The sequence below is a fragment of the Brassica rapa genome, chromosome A03, assembly GCF_000309985.2.
Source record: "Brassica rapa cultivar Chiifu-401-42 chromosome A03, CAAS_Brap_v3.01, whole genome shotgun sequence".
Classification (NCBI taxonomy): domain Eukaryota; kingdom Viridiplantae; phylum Streptophyta; class Magnoliopsida; order Brassicales; family Brassicaceae; genus Brassica; species Brassica rapa.
Genome location: NC_024797.2, coordinates 18,958,257 through 18,977,275, shown reverse-complemented (window position 1 = coordinate 18,977,275; position 19,019 = coordinate 18,958,257). Strand labels below are relative to the sequence as shown.

At 36.8% G+C, this 19,019-nt stretch overlaps 4 protein-coding genes across 5 annotated transcripts; 2 read left to right on the top strand and 2 right to left on the bottom strand.

Moving 5' to 3' along the window:
- Positions 1-18: 18 nt before the first annotated feature.
- On the top strand, positions 19-2,011 carry LOC103859753 (protein ASPARTIC PROTEASE IN GUARD CELL 1). Its single transcript, XM_009137332.3, has one exon. It carries the CDS (start codon positions 249-251, stop codon positions 1,746-1,748), a length of 1,500 nt encoding a protein of 499 aa, XP_009135580.1. The 5' UTR covers positions 19-248; the 3' UTR covers positions 1,749-2,011.
- An 8,400-nt stretch (positions 2,012-10,411) lies between these two features.
- LOC103859752 (NADH dehydrogenase [ubiquinone] 1 beta subcomplex subunit 10-B) lies at positions 10,412-11,375 on the bottom strand. The gene is made up of 3 exons (XM_009137331.2): positions 11,045-11,375; positions 10,907-10,963; positions 10,412-10,605 (listed from the first exon to the last, which is right to left on the bottom strand). Exons 1-2 carry the CDS (start codon positions 11,331-11,333, stop codon positions 10,932-10,934), a joined length of 321 nt encoding a protein of 106 aa, XP_009135579.1. The 5' UTR covers positions 11,334-11,375; the 3' UTR covers positions 10,412-10,605; positions 10,907-10,931.
- Positions 11,376-11,792: 417 nt separating this feature from the next.
- On the top strand, positions 11,793-15,179 carry LOC103859750 (protein CUP-SHAPED COTYLEDON 2). Its single transcript, XM_009137329.3, has 3 exons — positions 11,793-13,331; positions 13,958-14,223; positions 14,319-15,179. The coding sequence occupies exons 1-3, from the start codon at positions 13,178-13,180 to the stop codon at positions 14,796-14,798; spliced, it is 900 nt and encodes a 299-aa protein (XP_009135577.1). The 5' UTR covers positions 11,793-13,177; the 3' UTR covers positions 14,799-15,179.
- LOC103859751 (CRM-domain containing factor CFM3, chloroplastic/mitochondrial) lies at positions 14,995-18,974 on the bottom strand. 2 transcript variants are annotated; one of them, XM_018657671.2, is made up of 8 exons: positions 17,991-18,974; positions 17,143-17,614; positions 16,920-17,050; positions 16,209-16,553; positions 15,963-16,119; positions 15,531-15,883; positions 15,391-15,435; positions 14,995-15,345 (listed from the first exon to the last, which is right to left on the bottom strand). In XM_018657671.2, the coding sequence occupies exons 1-8, from the start codon at positions 18,882-18,884 to the stop codon at positions 15,265-15,267; spliced, it is 2,478 nt and encodes an 825-aa protein (XP_018513187.2). In that variant the 5' UTR covers positions 18,885-18,974; the 3' UTR covers positions 14,995-15,264. The 2 variants fall into 2 exon arrangements, with proteins under 2 accessions (XP_018513187.2, XP_009135578.2); XM_009137330.3 differs by having other exon boundaries at positions 14,995-15,435; positions 17,991-18,973.
- Between the last annotated feature and the right edge of the window lie 45 nt (positions 18,975-19,019).

The window sequence follows — 19,019 nt, the reverse complement described above, 5'->3', positions numbered from 1 at the left end:
TGCTTTCTTCAATATATGTCATTAAGTATTTTTAAACATATCATAAAATGAATAATATAGATGGTGGTGATGATGAATGCTGTAAGATTGGGGGTGTAGTGATAAGAATAAAAGTATGGGGAGTTTGAGTGTGGGAGAAAATATTGGAGGAGTCAATTGAAGTCATCCTTTCGTTTCTCCTATAAGTAAAACATCTCTTCCTCTTTGCCCTTGTACTTAACTCTTAACTCATCACCTTTGCCCGGAAAATGGCTTTCGCCAGATTCTTCTCTCTCCTCACCGTCATCACTCTCTCTCTTTTCCTCTTAGCGTCCAATGCTTCCTCTCGCTCTCTATCAACTCCACATAAAACGACCGTACTCAACGTCGTTTCATCTCTCCAGCAAACACAACACATACTCTCCATCGACCCGACCACAACCACCAGACCCGAGTTCGAATCCAAATCCATCCCCTTTTTTCTCAACTCATCATCTCCACTCACTCTAGAGCTTCACTCCCGAGACACTCTCCTCGCACCACACCACAAAGACTACAAAAGCCTAGTACTGAGCCGACTCGAACGAGACTCATCCCGAGTCGCCGGAATCGCCGCGAAAGTCAGATTCTCCGTCGAGGGCGTCGACAGATCCGATCTCAAACCCGTTTACAACGACGAGACCATGTACAACCCCGAGGAGCTAACGACGCCCGTCGTCTCCGGAGCCAGCCAAGGAAGCGGCGAGTATTTCTCGAGAATCGGCGTCGGAACTCCGGCGAAGGAGATGTACATGGTGCTCGACACCGGAAGCGACGTGAACTGGCTCCAGTGCAAGCCTTGCTCCGACTGCTACGAACAATCCGACCCGGTTTTCGACCCGGCTGAGTCTTCGACGTACAAGCCGCTAACGTGCGCGGCTCCACAGTGCGCGTCTTTAGAAGTCTCCACGTGTCGCTCGAACAAGTGTCTATACCAAGTTAGTTACGGAGACGGGTCTTTCACCGTTGGAGAGTACGCGACCGATACGGTGACGTTTGGCGACTCGGGTAAAGTAAACGACGTCGCTTTGGGGTGCGGTCACGATAACGAAGGTTTATTCATGGGCGCGGCCGGTTTACTCGGTTTAGGAGGTGGAGCTTTGTCGATGACTAATCAAATCAACGCGACGTCGTTTTCGTACTGCCTCGTGGACCGCGACTCGGGGAACTCGTCGAGCCTCGATTTCAACTCGGTCCAAATCAGCGACGGAGACGCGACGGCGCCGCTTCTCCGCAACAAAAAGATCGACACTTTCTACTACGTGGGACTCAGCGGCTTCAGCGTCGGCGGCGAGAAAGTCGAGATCCCGTCGTCGGTGTTCGAGGTCGACGACGCGACGGGAGACGGAGGAGTGATCTTGGACTGCGGAACCGCCGTGACTCGTCTCCAGACGGAGGCCTATAACTCGCTCCGCGACGCGTTTGTCAAACTCGCGAAGGATTTCAAGAACGCGACGTCGAGCATCTCTCTGTTCGACACTTGCTACGACTTCTCGTCTATGTCCTCCGTGAATGTCCCGGCGGTGGCGTTTCAGTTCACCGGCGGGAAGTCGATAGATTTGCCGGCGAAGAATTACTTGATACCTATTGATGATGCGGGGACGTTTTGCTTTGCTTTTGCTCCGACGTCGTCTGAGTTGTCGATCATAGGGAACGTGCAGCAGCAAGGGACACGTATCACTTACGATCTGGAGAATAATCTTATCGGGTTGTCAGCGAATCAATGCTAAAAGTGAATGATTAAATAGTTTTACATATATCAGTAAAACTCTTTTTTTTTCTTGGTTTCTTTACGGAAACAAAATCACAAATGTGAATTTATCTTTTATCCTTTTTAATTAGTCAGATGTTATTTACGGTTATTATCGATTAATACTAGTATTATTAATCAAAAATGTTGTCTGAGCTGGAGGCTTTTAGTTATTGTTTGATAGTTTTGTGAGCAAGAGAAGGGTCGGCAATATTAATAGAGTGGATGAATACCTTTCAATTTTTTGATGGAGTGTTTGCGACGGATTGTTTTCGGTGAAGATGGTGTCGATACTTGAAAAATGGCCAGTATGCGGTAAAACATATACCAAAAGCACAAAACACTTTGGCGGACAAGCTTGCACGTGGTACAAAAAATTTTCTTTCAGCTATGCTTTATGTCGATTCTACTCCACCGGTTTGGCTTTCTGAACCGGATAGTTTAGCTATCTAGTTTTAGTTATTGTTGTCAAAAAAAAAAAGAGCATTGTATGATCTAAACAAATCTTTTGAAAACTTTTTCTGTGGCCCCTGTCTTCTATATTTTTAAACTATTATCCAACTCTCCCAGCTGTATAAAATGAAGGGCTTATTAGCCATATAGCCATATTTCAAAAACAAATGAAGAAAGTAACAATGATTTTGACGTAATTCATTGTCAGACATTTTGGCTTGATTCCATCCAATTATGCCCCTCACCATAACAGGTTGCCGGTTCGTTGTTATAAAGTGAACGACGTGGAGGATTTGTCTGCCACAATAACAATCACATATAATAGGGATCGTTGTGCGCAGCTGTCTTGAACACGTATGAAAGAGGATATAAATCAAGAGTAGTGACGAACAGATGTGAGGGAGATAGAATCTCTGTTAACATAACGGCAATCTGAAGATGATGACATAAATCATATTCCGATTGTATTGCTTTCCATACTACGTCACTTACGTGGAATGGTTTATTGTAAGTTCATTTACAATGGAGTGATGGTGTTCTTAATTTTAGAACCGTAATAAGGTGCATGGTGAAAGTAAAATATGAAATAGTTTACAAAAAGTCAAGCCGAGTTCAGTAAAACCGTCCAATTTAGACGACGAAACTTTCCGTTTGACATGAGTCAGATGGAATGTAATATATATTATAAACGTAAATAGATACATGTGAAGAATCTTCTTTCCATTCTACATGAACTACATAAAGTAGAATAGGTGTATGCACATGACCCAAAATAACCACTTACGTAGACGCTGATGCTGATGTATGCGGTTGTTCAGAGATGATGATGTATTCTCTGCAGTAAATGACCACTAATGAATTGCAGCTATTCCATATAAAAGATTAGGAGGAAGTCAGGTAAATAGGTGGAGTTATTAGAGATGGTTTACTGTGCAGAGTTAAACAAGTGGTGTAAATTAGAAAGTGTACCAATAAGTGTGTACTTCTTACCCAACCTGAACTTGAAACCAACATAAACTAAACTGAAAAACCAGTATTCCATTCCATCTGTATAGTATAAAACTGAATAAAGTCATTCTATATGAAATAGACGACATATTCCATTCCATATTATAAAAGTTGTTTAGGGAATACTAAATCTTAACTGGGAATACTAAACCCTATATAACCTCTGATTTGTAAACTATACACACATTTTAACGATATAGGTTAATGATTATAAATGTATGTTATAAGGTTACATACACATTTGCACCGTCCATTACGAGAAGACTTTTATATTATATATAATGTACTATTTAAAATGATACTATGTGCATACTAGAACCATGATTGAGCAACATGAAATACAAAGCTAATAAGAATGGTAATAGAACACTTAACAATAAACACTAAACCCAAGTTAATGAAATATAAACCCAATCCATAGGCAATTCAAATCTTCAGGAAATTAAATCCACGTGCCATAATACTGAAGAAATGTATTCACATTCCTCATGAACCACATGAAATACAAAGCTAATGGGGATGGTAATAGAAAACTTGATAGTAAACACTAAACCAAGTTAGGAAAATATAAACTCCAATACATAGGCAATCCAAATCTTTGTGAAAGTAAATTCACCTGTCATAATACTGAAGACATTTATTTACATTCCTCATGAGCAACATGAAATACAAAGCTAATGGAAATGGTAATAGAACACTTGACATTAAACACTAAACCCAAGTTAGAAAAATATAAACCCCAATCCACCATAGTCAACCCAAATCTTTGGGAAACTAAATCCACTTGACATCAAAGCATGTCTCAAACAATCTACTTGGAAGGTCTAACTCGTCCATACCAAACCTGAAGAATGAAAAGTAAGAGAGGCAAAGAGTGAGGACGGTTCATACTTTAATATTCAATATATAAATGAATTATGAGTCAAACCGAATAAGAATGGCTAACAAATGGAAAGGCATATGATGTAAAAGTACGATTCCATGTAAAATGGAATAATGTGAACCTTATACTATTCCACTTGACATGCCATATAGCAATGAGATATACTAATAAAGACATACGATGAAACATCTATGTATTGCAGATGCTATTCTACAAAATAATTGATATTTTTACACCATGAACTATGCACCGCAGAGACAAAAACCCTATTTCAAGCATAACTTATAATAAGAACATCAGAGAGGATCCCAAAATAAAATCAGATAAGCGGAGAAGAAGTTTTAGTATCCAGAATCGACGGAGAAACACCGAGAACGTACATGACTGTCAAAGATCTGAGAAGAATCGAGTTGGAGAGGTGGGATGTGTTACTACCCGCCGCCGAAGCCGTAACGCAAAACTCAACCGCCAAACCCTAACGACGAACACAATTAAAAGGGACGACGAAGAAGTGAAGTGGTGAAGTTGGGTAGAAAGAGTTTCTTACTACCGTAGATGGAAAAGAAGTCGATTGCATGCAGACTGGAGGCGATGGATGAAAGCGGTGCCGGAGATCGTTCGACTGCAGCACAATTCCAGAAACAACCGTCGACAATAGAGAGAAGGACAAGTTGTGTGGAAGATGGAGAGACACGATTTACTTTGGAAGGATAAAAGTAATATTTTTTTTTATTTATCTTGCAGCAGGTTAGCCGGTTAAAGGAAAAGGATATGATAGTATTATTATGTATTATTGACGGCGTGTATACATCTGTTAGGTAAAAGTGCTATACGGTGAATTACCGTTTTTTTCATGTCCATAGCCCCCAATTCCCCTAAAATGAAACAATCAATGTGATGTAAAGTTTTTTTGCCAAAAAAAAAATTAAGTTTTTTCTTCTAAAAATGTGAAAAGTTCAGCCAGGATAGAAAAATATACTCCAAAATATACATTAACATGGAGCTGTGAATCAGATCATCAATCAGATCACTAGGTTCTCGATCAAGACACCATATCACTTATTTACAGACAGAAACTATATTAACTACAACTAAAAGAAATATATAGAGTTTGTAAATCTAGCGATACAGTACACTAACCCGAAAAGATAATCCCTATAACATGGTACACTTACCACATCGTCGTTTCCTGTCATCCGTAACCGTTAAAAAGTTTACCAACGGACTGTATATCGTTGGAGATGATATGAGAGGTGAGTTAAGAATCACATGCAAGACTGGCCCCCACATATTTCATTTTATGCTCCTTTTGGACAATGCCATTTGAATGCTGCCTACGCGATTTATATCTTAATATATTCAAAAGTATCACATTTTACAGCATAGCTTCACTCACCAGCAAATATTAACATTATTTGTACGCGTGTTGACCAGATAATTATTATTGTTATCGGAAACACTTGCATAACGTTACTAGTGTTGAGTGTTTACAAGAAATATGGTGCTTAAGATTTCAGAATCTAGTGATCATTTGTAATGGATATCAGGATATTTCCGTGCATGTTTCTTATCAGCTCAACCTGTATATGATTTGATGTATGGTGTTAATTTTATACAATGATTTTAGGAATACTGGTCGACGTTAAATTTGAAGTAGAGAATGATAATCAAAATATTACAAGCTCTTATTCAGTATTCACACAGTGAAAAATAACACTGATTTTGGGAACACTTAATTCACATGAAACTAGCTTTGGGATGTTTAAATAATGATAAAGTTCCAGAACTTTTGTCATACAAAAGTTTATAACGCAACTGTATTTTTTTTATTGTCAATAACGCAACTGTATATTAATATAACAAATTGATAAATCAGACCTTTCGCAAAGATTTCTGAATGGAAGGCAGGTTTTCTTAGCAAATCATATTTGTACGTAACTAATTTGGGAAGTTTACCAAAAAAAAAAAAAAAAACTAATTTGGGGATCATTGCATAGTACACGGACTACTGAGTGATGTATTAGCAACTATTGATTGCACAGAAGTGATGTATTAACAAATTTAAGCGTCGTAATTAGACAAAAGGGACATTGAAGTAAAGGACATTGAAGTGATCTCATTACGCACGTGGACCCGACTAGGATCTGTTTGTCGGTAGGATTTCAACCCAACAATAAGACGACACGTGACACTGTCGACTTGCGGATTTTTCGGTCACGTTGATAAAATACATGAAATATATACTCTCTCTATTTTTAAAACCTTGCCACATATTTTACTTAGAAAGAATTACACTATAAGACAGTTTTGAGTTATTTATAATAAAATAAGGCAGTTTCAGCTACTAAGGTACTTTTTCCTAACTTTATCACATTTCGTTTAGTTTTTCAAGTTAAAACATAACTATATACTAATTTAGTAGGACCCACTATCATTTCTCTCTTATCTTCTTTATTCTGAACTCTCTTTTTTTAATGATTGACTTTTATCTTTTTTATCGTTTTGAAGTTTTCATCATTTTTTTTTTCAATTCTTTTTCGTCATGAGGTCCTTGGACATCATGATACTATCACGCAGGAGTCGGGCAGCGTCATCAAGAATCTCGCACTCAACAATGGAGATTTAGAACAAAATGTTTAACAAATCAGAAACAAAAAAAACAGTTTTGTTCAAACTTTTGAATGTAAAACCATGAATTAGGTTTGAAATCTATCAGATCTGGACAAAATACATAAAAAGTGGAGAAATTCGTAAAGAATCGTGAAAAATAGGTGAGAGAGGCGGAGATTAGAGTTTCTGGTCGATAGTGACCAAAAAAGAAGACGAGGTTATTTTCGTAATTTTCCATCATAAAATTAAAAAAATCAAAATAAAAAGTTCGTGTGTACATTACTTTCAAACTGTACATGTGTACACCTAATTTTATGTTATACATCAAAGAGATTGTGTACACAAATTTTTCTTTTTGTAGGTTTTCTATCTCAATAACTAAGCATCTACGACTTCGTGAACTCACGATAACGTTAACACAATGTACATGTGAATTTTTTTCCTTCTTCCTATGTACACGCATGGTCAGACATCTTTGAAATCTGACTGAACCCAAATATCATCCTTCACATTTTGTGTAAGAGCTTCTGTGTTTTCATGGTAGCTTCATGGTAGATCTTATCTTGATTAATTTCTGGTTGTTTTACATATGTACACTACCATGTTTAGCGTACACATATACACGTCTTTATTTATTTAAAAGATGTATGACCTTGCGTGTACAAATTTGACTAAACCCCAATATTTTGGTATAGAGGTGCTTGTATGGTTATGGTACACACCATTTTGTACATGTGGATATGTAAAGCGATGTACACATGTACATAAAAATGAATCAATATATGTGAACAAGTTGTACACATATAGGTGGATTGGTGGTTGCTTACTAAAACAATACCAAAATACATAATAAATAGATCAAGTCAAACTGAAAATGGTGTACATGACAATAGGTGCACACATGATTTTGTGTTTTACTCATATTAGCTTTGATGTTAGTTCATTTAATTTATTTTCCAATGCATTTAAGAATTAAAACATGAGTTTAAGATTTTAAAGAGAATACACGATTCTACGATACATTACTTTAATAATATACAATGTACACATGTAAAGATAAAGATGTACACATGTAAAGATGTTCACATGTTATCTTTGTACACATGTAATCATGTACACATGTAAAGATGTACATGTACATATAAAATCATGTTGTACATTTTTTGCAATTTTATTTAAGGAGTGGCATTTTAGTAATTTTTATTTAAGGGATGTCTAGTTTCATGTACACATGAATCGTTGTACATGTGGATAGTGTATATGTATGTACAATATATCATGTACATATGAATCATTTATTTTTCATATTTTTTTAATGAAGGGTATTTTCGTAATTTTAACTTCATCTTCCCAAAATCAATTAGGGTTTTCTGCAATTTCCCTCTATAGCCGCCAGCCATTATTCTCACCTTAATCATCCTTTTTTTTTCTTGCTTATAATACATTTAAACATGTAAAAATATCATATAAGACATAATTTCAAGCTCCAAATGATTTTGTTTCTACAACAAAAACGTAAATCTTGTTTTTTCCTTTTATTAATGTCACAGCGTGAGAAGGATGAATTGTGGAACACGACGTGAAAGAATAAGCTTTTTAACAGCTTTCGGCAAAGCCATTCCCTTCACCGATGCTTTTATTATATGGTTTATACCACTATTTCCATGGTTATAAAAAAGAAAATAGGGAAGAAGATGAAATACTGAATGGGTCCACTTAGTTATATTTAAATTATAATTTAGTTAGAAGAAAAGAGAATAGTTAGAAGAAAGTTAGAAAAAGTGTCTAAGGAGCAATAACTGCTTTAGAGTGTAATAAAAAACTCAAAACTGTCCTAGAGTGAAAATAACTCTTTTACTTACTACAAATAATAAAATTCATCATGCAAATTGCAACTATATACTACAAAAGAATATTGCGACTATATCCTTCAGAGAAGTGTAAATTATATATCGTTTTACAATAAAATATAAACATAATTTAAAAGGAATCAGTCATGGTATTTTCTTTTCTTTAACTGATATTAAAACATAAAATCATATGTGAAATGAAATGAAACGAGAAGGCAATGATATTTCTAGAGGTCTAAAACTATTTCAACGAGAAGGGTTTAGATGTGGAAGAAACTACTAACAAAGTTCATAGAGCTAACAAAATTGTTACACAAGAAATCAGTTAATGGAAGCACATTATTTTTCTGATATGATAACTCGTTTATTTGGACAGGTAATCGATATGGAAGTTGCATCAAATGTTATAATGACTGAAGTTATAGCACGAAGAAGGATGCAAGTTTTGAACTCTACAAGAGAAACATAGAGATTAACTAGCACTGATCAGCCTAATTTTGAAGAGTATGGTTCCGTTATGCTGCTCTATAATATTTTTTCTCCATATATATGGTTAGTAGCACCTAGTTGGTTGTCACTAAATTATACTTACAAGTTCTAAGAACATCCAATTGGATACTCCTCGTGCTTACTCTATTCACATTGATTCCTCTAATTACCTGAGTATCGTTTCATAAATTATGTTTTGAGTTGGAAAAATAGAGCTTATAAGAACGATGAAGATAAACATAAATATATGTATAGGAAATTAGGAATAAACACACACAGTGCCGTGCGAAGAGTTTTAGGGGCCTAAGGCAAGTTTTAAAAATAAATTTATTTACAATCGTAATGAAAATAATTTTCTAATATGATATATTATTTTCACCAAATACATAAGTCTAATACTGTAAAAGAATAAGTTTATAACGTAAATATGTTATATTATGTCATATAGAAAAAAATACATGAATTCAAAAAATGAATTAATTATTTTTCGTAGAAATATTTTTTTTAAAATAAGTCTAAACCACTATACTAGAAATTATTTTAAATTTTGGGACCCTAAAAACAGTCATATTAATCAGGGGCCTGGAGCGAATGCCTTTTTCAATACACTATAAGCACGCCTCTGAGTTACACACAAACACACTTGTGTATGCAATTATTATACCGTTCACGTCTATGCTCGAGGGGAATGGATCATATGGACTTGTTTAAAACGGTGATGGCAAGTCATTATGAGGATTTTTTTTATCTTTCATTGTGAGGACCTTATTTGTCAAAGTTTTAAAAAGAGGATTGGCTTTTAAATTTTGAAACTAGAATATGGGGGGAGTGAAAATGAAAGGAAGGACAATGTAATGAAACTTACAGGTTATACAAACAAAACACAAGTGACCACACTTGTTGGGCGGTTGACCAGGGTTGACGACAGTGGAGAAGACTCGTTAAAGAGTCAAGCCGTTAAGTTGTGTGTTTGTATTGACAGTACACCTTAACTTATTGGTTTCTTTTATATATCATTCACTCATTCAGTCAGTACACCTTAATATAAGTTCCGCATGTTCTTGTAAACTTCTCTGTGGCTTTTATATATATGTATGTAGTGATTTGGATCCATTTATGTACAAAAGATTTCATAATCCCACCGTCCTCTTTAAAATTGCCTAGAAAATCATATAAAGATAAAACAAACTGCGAGGAAGGTTCGTGGGTGTTTCAGTCATCGGAGTCTCCATGGCTAAACCAAAAAGAAATAACGCTGGAGTCGTTTTTTGAAACTTAACGCTCGAGTTATTTGTGGTTTATTTTGTTTATCCTATGATTTGTTATGTGGCATCATATATAACAACGAAGGGAGGCAGAGGAATAAGGGACTTATTTGGTATCACAACGAGAGACTGATGTTTAGTGTAGCAAAATACATTACTCAAGCCTGTAAAACCCTTTGCATGAATCCAAAGACTAACATGTTTCAAAAAAAGAAAGCAAATCTGCACAGTCCAAAGACCATTCCATGTCTTGTATTAAGAGCTCGGTCACCTGCCTCACTGAAGCAAAAAAAAAAGAACATTTGGATCAATAAGCTGTTGTGAGAAAGGAGACTAACAACTTCTAATGCTGTAACGTTTGACATCGTTTATAAACAACGGCTCAAGTGGAGGTTTCACATAGACTATATAACCACTTCGTAAGAACTTTTAGTTGTGCTAACAAACAGAAGCCTATCGATTTTATTAACTTCCAAAATACTTCTAATGAATACAACACGTACATAACCTTTTTAAGGTTTCATAAACGAAGAGACCTAAGCTAATGAAAATAAAACAATGACAAGAAACCGTTACTCACCTCAGACTGATTCAGGCGCAAAGTATTATTCAGCTTCAACAGCCTCAGGCTTGGGACCTGTTCATAAACATCAAACAAAAAACTTAAAACATAACACAGTTTATGCTCAGACCAATCTACATCAATTATTAAACTCACCGTGGAGGGAGATAGGACGGTGGTCTTTCCCCCAACCGACGCCGCGAGTAGATTCGAGATAGTTCTGGACAAGATGACGGCATTTCTGGTAATGGTTAACGCCTTCGACACGGTAACACCATTTGACCTTCTCACGCAAGATCTTCGCCTTCTCGATCTGAATCCACTTCTCCCGAACTATGTGCTCTCTCATCTCCACCATCGCCACCGGATCCTTGTATGGATTCGCCGGATCGAATCCATCCGGCGCCGTCTCTTCGAACTCCGGCAATCCCTTCTTTCTCCCCATTGCTGAATCGCTCGTCTTCGTGTGATTCGCTGCTTCTTGATTTTAGTTGGTCACCTCATTATGGGCTTATTTTATTGGGCCTACAATATGGACCCAACTTGCTCTTTTTTTCTCTCACTTGCAGCACTAAAATAATATAATATACTGTTCTGTTAGATTGAAGATGATGACTCAAAGTTAAAAAGTTTGTTTAGAATCTCTTTTTTTTTTTTGACAATTATATATGTTCATAATTTTTCAGTTAAATATAAAATTTATGTATATTATATTTGTATTTTACTTAATTTTAAAGCAGTTTTTAGTTCAAAGTTATATATGCAACTAATAGTAAAATACGCTATACTAGTGCAAACGTATAACATGTTGATACTAGATATGTACGTGTGTGGGATATTCTAGAAATCTAGAAATTAAAGCCCGTAAATACGGATCGGTAGGGAAAAGTATGAAGATCAATTAAATAAATTGGGAAAGTTTTCTAATGGTAGGATTGACATTCTATATACATATATGACCCAACATATCTTGTACAAAAAGATCTCCCAGTAATTTAGCTTTGAATAACACTTATTGCTTATTTTTCATGTGTTTATAATTGTATAATTATAAGGGATAATACACACGTTCTATTAGGTTGTTGGGATCTTTAACCACTCTTCCAGAGTAAGTATTTTAACCATGTTTAAAATAATTAAAGTCTAAAATAAATAAGACCGGCATGCTGCATTATATGCATAGGATTCAACCGAAAATTTCAATGTGAATACAAAATTGCTTCTTCTTCTTTTTTTTTTGTCAACAGAATACAAAATTGCTATATCCTAGGATGTTAAGTTTATTTGGCATAAAATACATTTTCTTAATGCAAAGGCTATGCGATTTCTATTGTTTGCTGGGTACATATTTTTTTATATAAAAGACAAATACAGTATATGATTTGACATTTTTATTAATCTACTAATCAAGATATTGGGTCCACTAAATCGGTATATTTGTTAACACAATGTTATATAACACCCGACAATAGAGGAAACCTTTTTTTCTTTTTTGATAAAGGGCCTTCTAACAATAGTCAATAGATGAAACATTCAAATGAAATTTTACGTAAAGTATTAGTTAGACAATACGAGTTATGTATAAGGGTCTATCAACGCAATCTGATCTTTTAAAATCAATTGGAGCGTATAATTTATAAGCATGTTTTCTTATGGAACATATAGTTGATCATATATTTATTTGTATAAATATGGCCGTGAGATAAGCGAAAAGACAAGTGTCAATAGTGTAAGATGGATGCAATGATATGAGTATATGACCAAAGAAGGAGAAGCCATGCACGCATGTTCACATTACGTTGGACATTAATTGTTTCTTTCATGGTGGGTAGCATTGGGTGAAGTTGGTTGGACAAATCTCACAAAAATCCATTATATGTCCTATAATAATTATATTTATGCGGATATTAAGACGGATGTTATGTTTTAAACATAGTAATGTAATCTAAAAGGAACAATAATATATACGCCGACATATATTTTATTAAAACTACAGTTATCACAATGTTTTATAATAAGAAAAAAAGGGTACGTATAACGTATGCGTGGATGACATACATTGAATTGTCAAAATGTTAGCTGTAATAATCAACAGTCGAAAAAGACTACTCGTGGCTGCTTCTCCCTCAAGATCGGTATTTGGTACAAATTAACCCTATTATATATGTGAATATATATATAAACCCCATCTATATATGTCACATTGTTGAAAAGCTTTTTGCTGTCGATCTCCTTTGTTCTATTCAAAGGAGCTAGAGAGAAAACCATTCTTTAAAAGAGGGCAAAAATATGGAAGAAAATCTTCCTCCGGGGTTCAGATTTCATCCTACAGACGAGGAGCTGATAACGCATTATCTTTGTCGGAAAGTCTCCGATACTGGATTCACCGGTAAAGCTGTCGTCGACGTTGATTTCAACAAGTGTGAACCTTGGGATTTGCCAGGTAATTATAGAATCATCTATGTACTATGACATATGCTTGTGTATAGTATTCTCCTATGTTTTTTTCGGGACAAAAGTATTCTCCTGTGTTAATTTATGTAATCTTCAAATAATGTGTTTAATTGTATACAATACATAAAATTCACAAGAATACGCACTATATACATCCTTCCTTTTGTTATGCTGTTTTTGTCTACATGGATTTTTTACAATAACTTTAGAAAATATATAATAACATTAAATGTAAAATCAACCATATGTTTTCGGCAAATACGAATGGGAATGAACTGATCATACCATTTAAAATTGATGAGAGACATAATATACGTTTATATAACAATATATACAATATAACTCATTTAAACGAAACCATTGTTAAATTGTTTTAGTAATCTTATTATTCTTCAGTTTTCTTAGTGTAGATTAATTAGGTTCTATATATATAGGTGTAACTGACGTACCAAACATGTGAGACTATATACAAAAATGTGTATATACAAAATTTCTAGCTAGAAGGCATATAGTTCGTTGAAAACTTTATATTAAACTGAATTATTATATTGCAGTTAACCACATGGTGTGACATTAACTAAAATAATGTGAGAATACTATTGTGCATATCTGCAGCCAAAGCTTCAATGGGAGAGAAAGAGTGGTACTTCTTCAACCTAAGAGACCGGAAATACCCAACCGGTTTAAGGACAAACCGAGCAACTGAAGCCGGTTATTGGAAAACCACAGGTAAAGATAAAGAGATATACCAAAGTGGAGTGCTGGTTGGGATGAAGAAAACCCTTGTTTTCTACAAAGGAAGAGCTCCAAAGGGTGAGAAAAGCAATTGGGTTATGCATGAGTATAGGCTTGAGACCAAACAACCCTTCAAACCCGCTAAGGTTAGAGATGTTTAACATAATACTGTATGCAACAAAAGTACATATCATAATGATAAATTTAATACATGCTCTTGAATATCATCTTAATGCTCCAGGAGGAATGGGTAGTGTGTAGGGTTTTCGAAAAGAGCACAACAGCAAGGAAACCACAAGAACAACAACCTCAATCATCTTTTGGATCTCCATGCGATGCAAGCTCATCAATGGCAAATGAGTTTGAAGATATCGAGCTTCCAAATCTGAATTCAAACTCATCAACCATCGATTACAACCATATTCATCAATACTCGCAAAACGGTGTTTATTCACAAGACAATACAACAACAAGCACGGCTTGTCTCAATATGAACATGGCTACTAATAATATCCCGTCTTGGTCGACAACAAACCTACTTGGTCAGCCTTTATCTCCAATAAACTCTTTGTTGCTCAAGGCTTTCCAAATTAGGAACTCTTGTATAAATATCAATCCTTCTACTCTTCAACAAGGAGTCTCCAATATCATGCAAAATGGTTCAAGTTCGTCTCAACCCCAGCCGCAAGAGGAAGCTTTTAATATGGACTCCATATGGTGATGAAGGGATTTAAACTACTAGTAAAATTTGAAAAATCTAACTTGTTATCATATATTTATGCAATTTCCATTAAACTCAATTGTATCATTACATGTACACGTTGATCATGTATAAGGTCAAGTAAATTAAGTTTCCAATATTCATGTCCACATCCTTCTTATATGTTATGACTTATAAAACTTGTTGCCCAGACATATAGATCAATAAACATTTGTTAAATACTTTTAAGTAGTGTACGAGATAATACATTGACAAATAAACATACAATTTTTTTTTGTAAAAAGAAAAACAAATAAATAGCTCTTTGTTACTTAACACAAGTTGATGATGAATCTCGATATTCTCTTCTTTTCCCAGCAATGAATGCACATAACCATTTCTGTTTCAAAACTCGGACAGACTTCCGACATCATTCTTAGCTAGCTGCAACCTCCTGAGATTAAACAAAACGATGCATGCCTCATCCTTAGCGTAATGGATAATCAGCTTCTTCTAAACTAGAAATTGTAGATTCAGCATCAGCTTCATCCCAGTCACTCTCATCATCCTCTGCATCATCTTTCTCCTCCTCGCCTCCATCTTCATCGTCATCATCATTCTCCCATTCTGATTCATTGTATGACGGGTTTTTTGCAGTCTGCAAGAACCATTAGGTAGTGAATGAAGTGATACAGAGCAGAACATGCGTGCTAAGTGAAAGTAACGAGATATTAGGAAGTGAAGACCACTTACAAGTTCGTTTTGCATCTGCTCTATTGTTTTTTCCAATTCAGAGATATGCTGACTAAGTGCCTCATGGCGTTGCATTGCGATGGAACGTTTCAATGCTTTTGCTTTAGTGAGAAGGTTTCTTGGTCTCAAGCTAATGGGTCTCTGGTAATTCTTTCCACGGTAATAAATAAGAGCAAATCCTTTAGGAACCTTTTCTATTGCCACAAGAACCCCACCGCTCTCGTATTCTAGTAACCGAGCCGTGTCTTCAACAAACGCAAGACTCTTCTGTTTCGATATAAGCTTCACCAGTTCTCTGTGCTTCCAATGTAGATGCATATTCTCGATGACCCCATCGAATACACCACGGATACCTGTAAAGAAACGGTTATTAATTCATATAAACTGCAGCCACACACAAGCTGAGGAAGTGATTAGTTTAAAAGGACTCACCTAAGGGTAAGTAAGACTTCATTTTCAATCCCACTTTCCGGAACATGATTCTTTCTTCCTCAGAGATGACTTCTTGATCATAATCAGGTCCGCTTGGAATCATGGAGGCTTCTACTTTGGACAACAGTTTCTCTGCTCTTTGAAATTTCGATTGTGCCTGTCATAGATAAATTGACTTACTATGACAGCTGCAACCAGATATCTCACAAAAGACTGTAACGTTACATATTAAAAAGGTCTACTTACAAGGTTGAGTTTGTGCTGGATTCGTTTAACAACTCTGGCACTCGCGACCCTTGAAGCTTCTTCGATCATCTTTTCCCGATGATCCGGAGTTATCTCTTTCCCCCATCGGGCTTGAGCCTCATAAAACTCAGCTAGAGTGCCAGCTTCCGCTGGAACTTTATCTCCAACAGGTTGAGTAGCCTCAATGTCTCGATTTCTTACTTTTTCTTCGACGTCTTGAATCTCTTTTGTCAACTCTTGTCTCTCCGCCAAAGTAGCTGCGACACTTGAAGGAAGGAAGTCCTTCCCACGGTATATTACGATGTAATACTTGTTTCTGAGCAGCAATACACCCCCTGTCAATGTCTTTAACGAAAAGACGAGAAATGAGTGAAGAAACTTAGCTTTCTGCCTGAAAATTTTCTGCTGTCAAGGAATAACCAAGTATAGAATCTAGAAACAATAGGTGAATAATTATACAAAACACTTCTTCAAGTTTCTAATTCTCGATCTATCCACCAATTGTGAGGAATCATTAAATATCAATATGATTATAACTCACTAGATTGCAATATGAATATATTCCTAAATATCCAGACGTTAATTGGGCTTACGGGATCGACAAATACTTCTCTGCTATGTTCTATCAATATGTGAGGCTGTGTTAGTATTTTATCTCAGCAGTTAACTTTTCATTGACATTTGACATTAGAGAAAAAGAGAAAAGAAAACCTTTATCTCTTCCGCCATCAGTTTGTTGTTTGTATTCTGGATACCTCGCTTCACGGCGATCTTTGCAATCAGACTTTTCTCCCAGAGCTTGAGTATAGCAGCTGCCAATCCTTGGTGATTTCTGTTCCTACCTGTGAAGTACACATTCAAGATCAAATCTTGGCCACACCAAACAGATTTTTCAAACAAAAATTCATACTAGGAATTAGAAAGCATATCTTACCAAGAGCAAAATGGCAGGGGAGAGTTTTACCAATCTTCCTCAGATTTGTCATCTCAGCATTGGTCAAATTTGATCTCATCCCAGTAGGAAGAAGCCTAAACGGTGTTTTATAACCAGGAATCGTAGGAGGTAGCAAGTCGGCGTCCACAGGCAGCACACCCGTACCCCAATACTCTTGAAAACGTGGGCCTAAGCTGTCTAACAGTTGGTTAAACTCAGCTTCTTCTTCTGTCATTCTCTCCTTGCGAATAGGGTTCTTGACAATCGGATCTTTGATTTCCGGGGGCGCATTTTGATTATTATCTTTGGCATTTGTTGCTTCATCGCCAGCAGAAGATACATCTGGAACAAAAAGTGTTTCTTCAGGTCTGGCTATTTGGTTAGAGACTGCAGAAGGTCCTTGATAGTCACGTCCACGGTAAACCACCATCACACTTCCTGCTCTCCATATTACCATTCCACCAGTTCGACGCTGCCCATCAAGAGTAAATCCAATCAGTTCCCAACAAAACAATTTTTTTTTGCATAAACTTGTTACTACTTAACAGCCATGCTCAGCTCCATCTCCTATACAAAACTGCATTACTGTTACCAAGAAAGAACTACGTTGAGATTAGGTAATTTTTGTTCAAGATCATTCAAGAACTAAGAGAGAACATTCATCAAGATCATTCATAATATTGAATGATCATTTCTAAGACCATTCTATTGCAGAACTAAGCTGAGATTAGGTGATTCTTATCCCTATATATTAGCTACATAACTTCAAATTCCACACCTCATATTCAACTAACGTCCTGCAAGCAACAAATAGATCTTTTTTCAACCAGGAATCAATTGAAACAGACCTCAACAATCTCATGAGCCGTCTTCATATCACGAGCAAGCACCTCATGAAACTTAAGCCTCACAAGCTCCTCTTTCCTCCAAGTATCATGAATCTTCTCCATCACCGCCTGCGTAAGCCCAGCTTTAGGTATATTAATCCTCACCCTCAGATACATCCCGTCTCTCCGCAGCCTCCGTAGCTCAGAATCCTCAACCGTAAGCTCCGCCAACGACGGAGCTCTAGCTCTCCTCTTCTTCACCGCCGCCAGTCCTCCATCTCCTTCATTCCTCTCCGCCACCTGTTCTCCCTCGTTCTTCTCCCACGGCAACAACACATCATCGTCCTCCTCATCGTCACTCTCTTCTCCCTCAGCGAGAATCACATCAGGCCTCACCCACTCTCTCTTCAGCAAATCGCCTAACCTCTCTTCTCCAGTCACCGGCTTCTTCACATCCTCCTCGCCGTCTCCTCCGTCGTTATCATCCTCCTCGTCGTCGTCAGAAGCTGCTAATCCTAAGTTCCGTAGACGGAGAACGATCCTCTCAATCGAGCTCTGTCCTTTATCCTTCTCCAAGTAGCGGCGTTTCGCCTCGGATTCCTCCTCCGACGACTGGAGTTTACCTCGCTCGTTCGCTTTCTCGTCGGAAGATGAGGGAGGCCACTTGTCTATCCAAGGAGGGGTGGGTTTAGGGCTCCGGTGATCCGATCGGCGGTTGTTATGGCTCCTGTTGTTGCGCTCGCTCGTGCGGAGGGAAGAGAATGGCTGAAGAATGTGACGGTAAGGTTTCGGAGATAGTGAATGGAAGATCAAGGCGTGGAGCGACGGAGAAGAAGAGTAGCGAGAGGTCGAGGTTAGAAGAAAGGGGCTTCTCAGTGGCATTTCTGTAATATTAGTCGGAAGCAAAGCCGCCATTGAACCACTGAGAAATTATATCTTTCAGCGGACTGTCTTCTCCATCGTTTGGTTTGATGCCTTTGCAGGCGGATAAGCTCGGAAAAAAAAAATCAAAGAAGATGATGTGGATAAGACTATAAACGGGCCTTATTA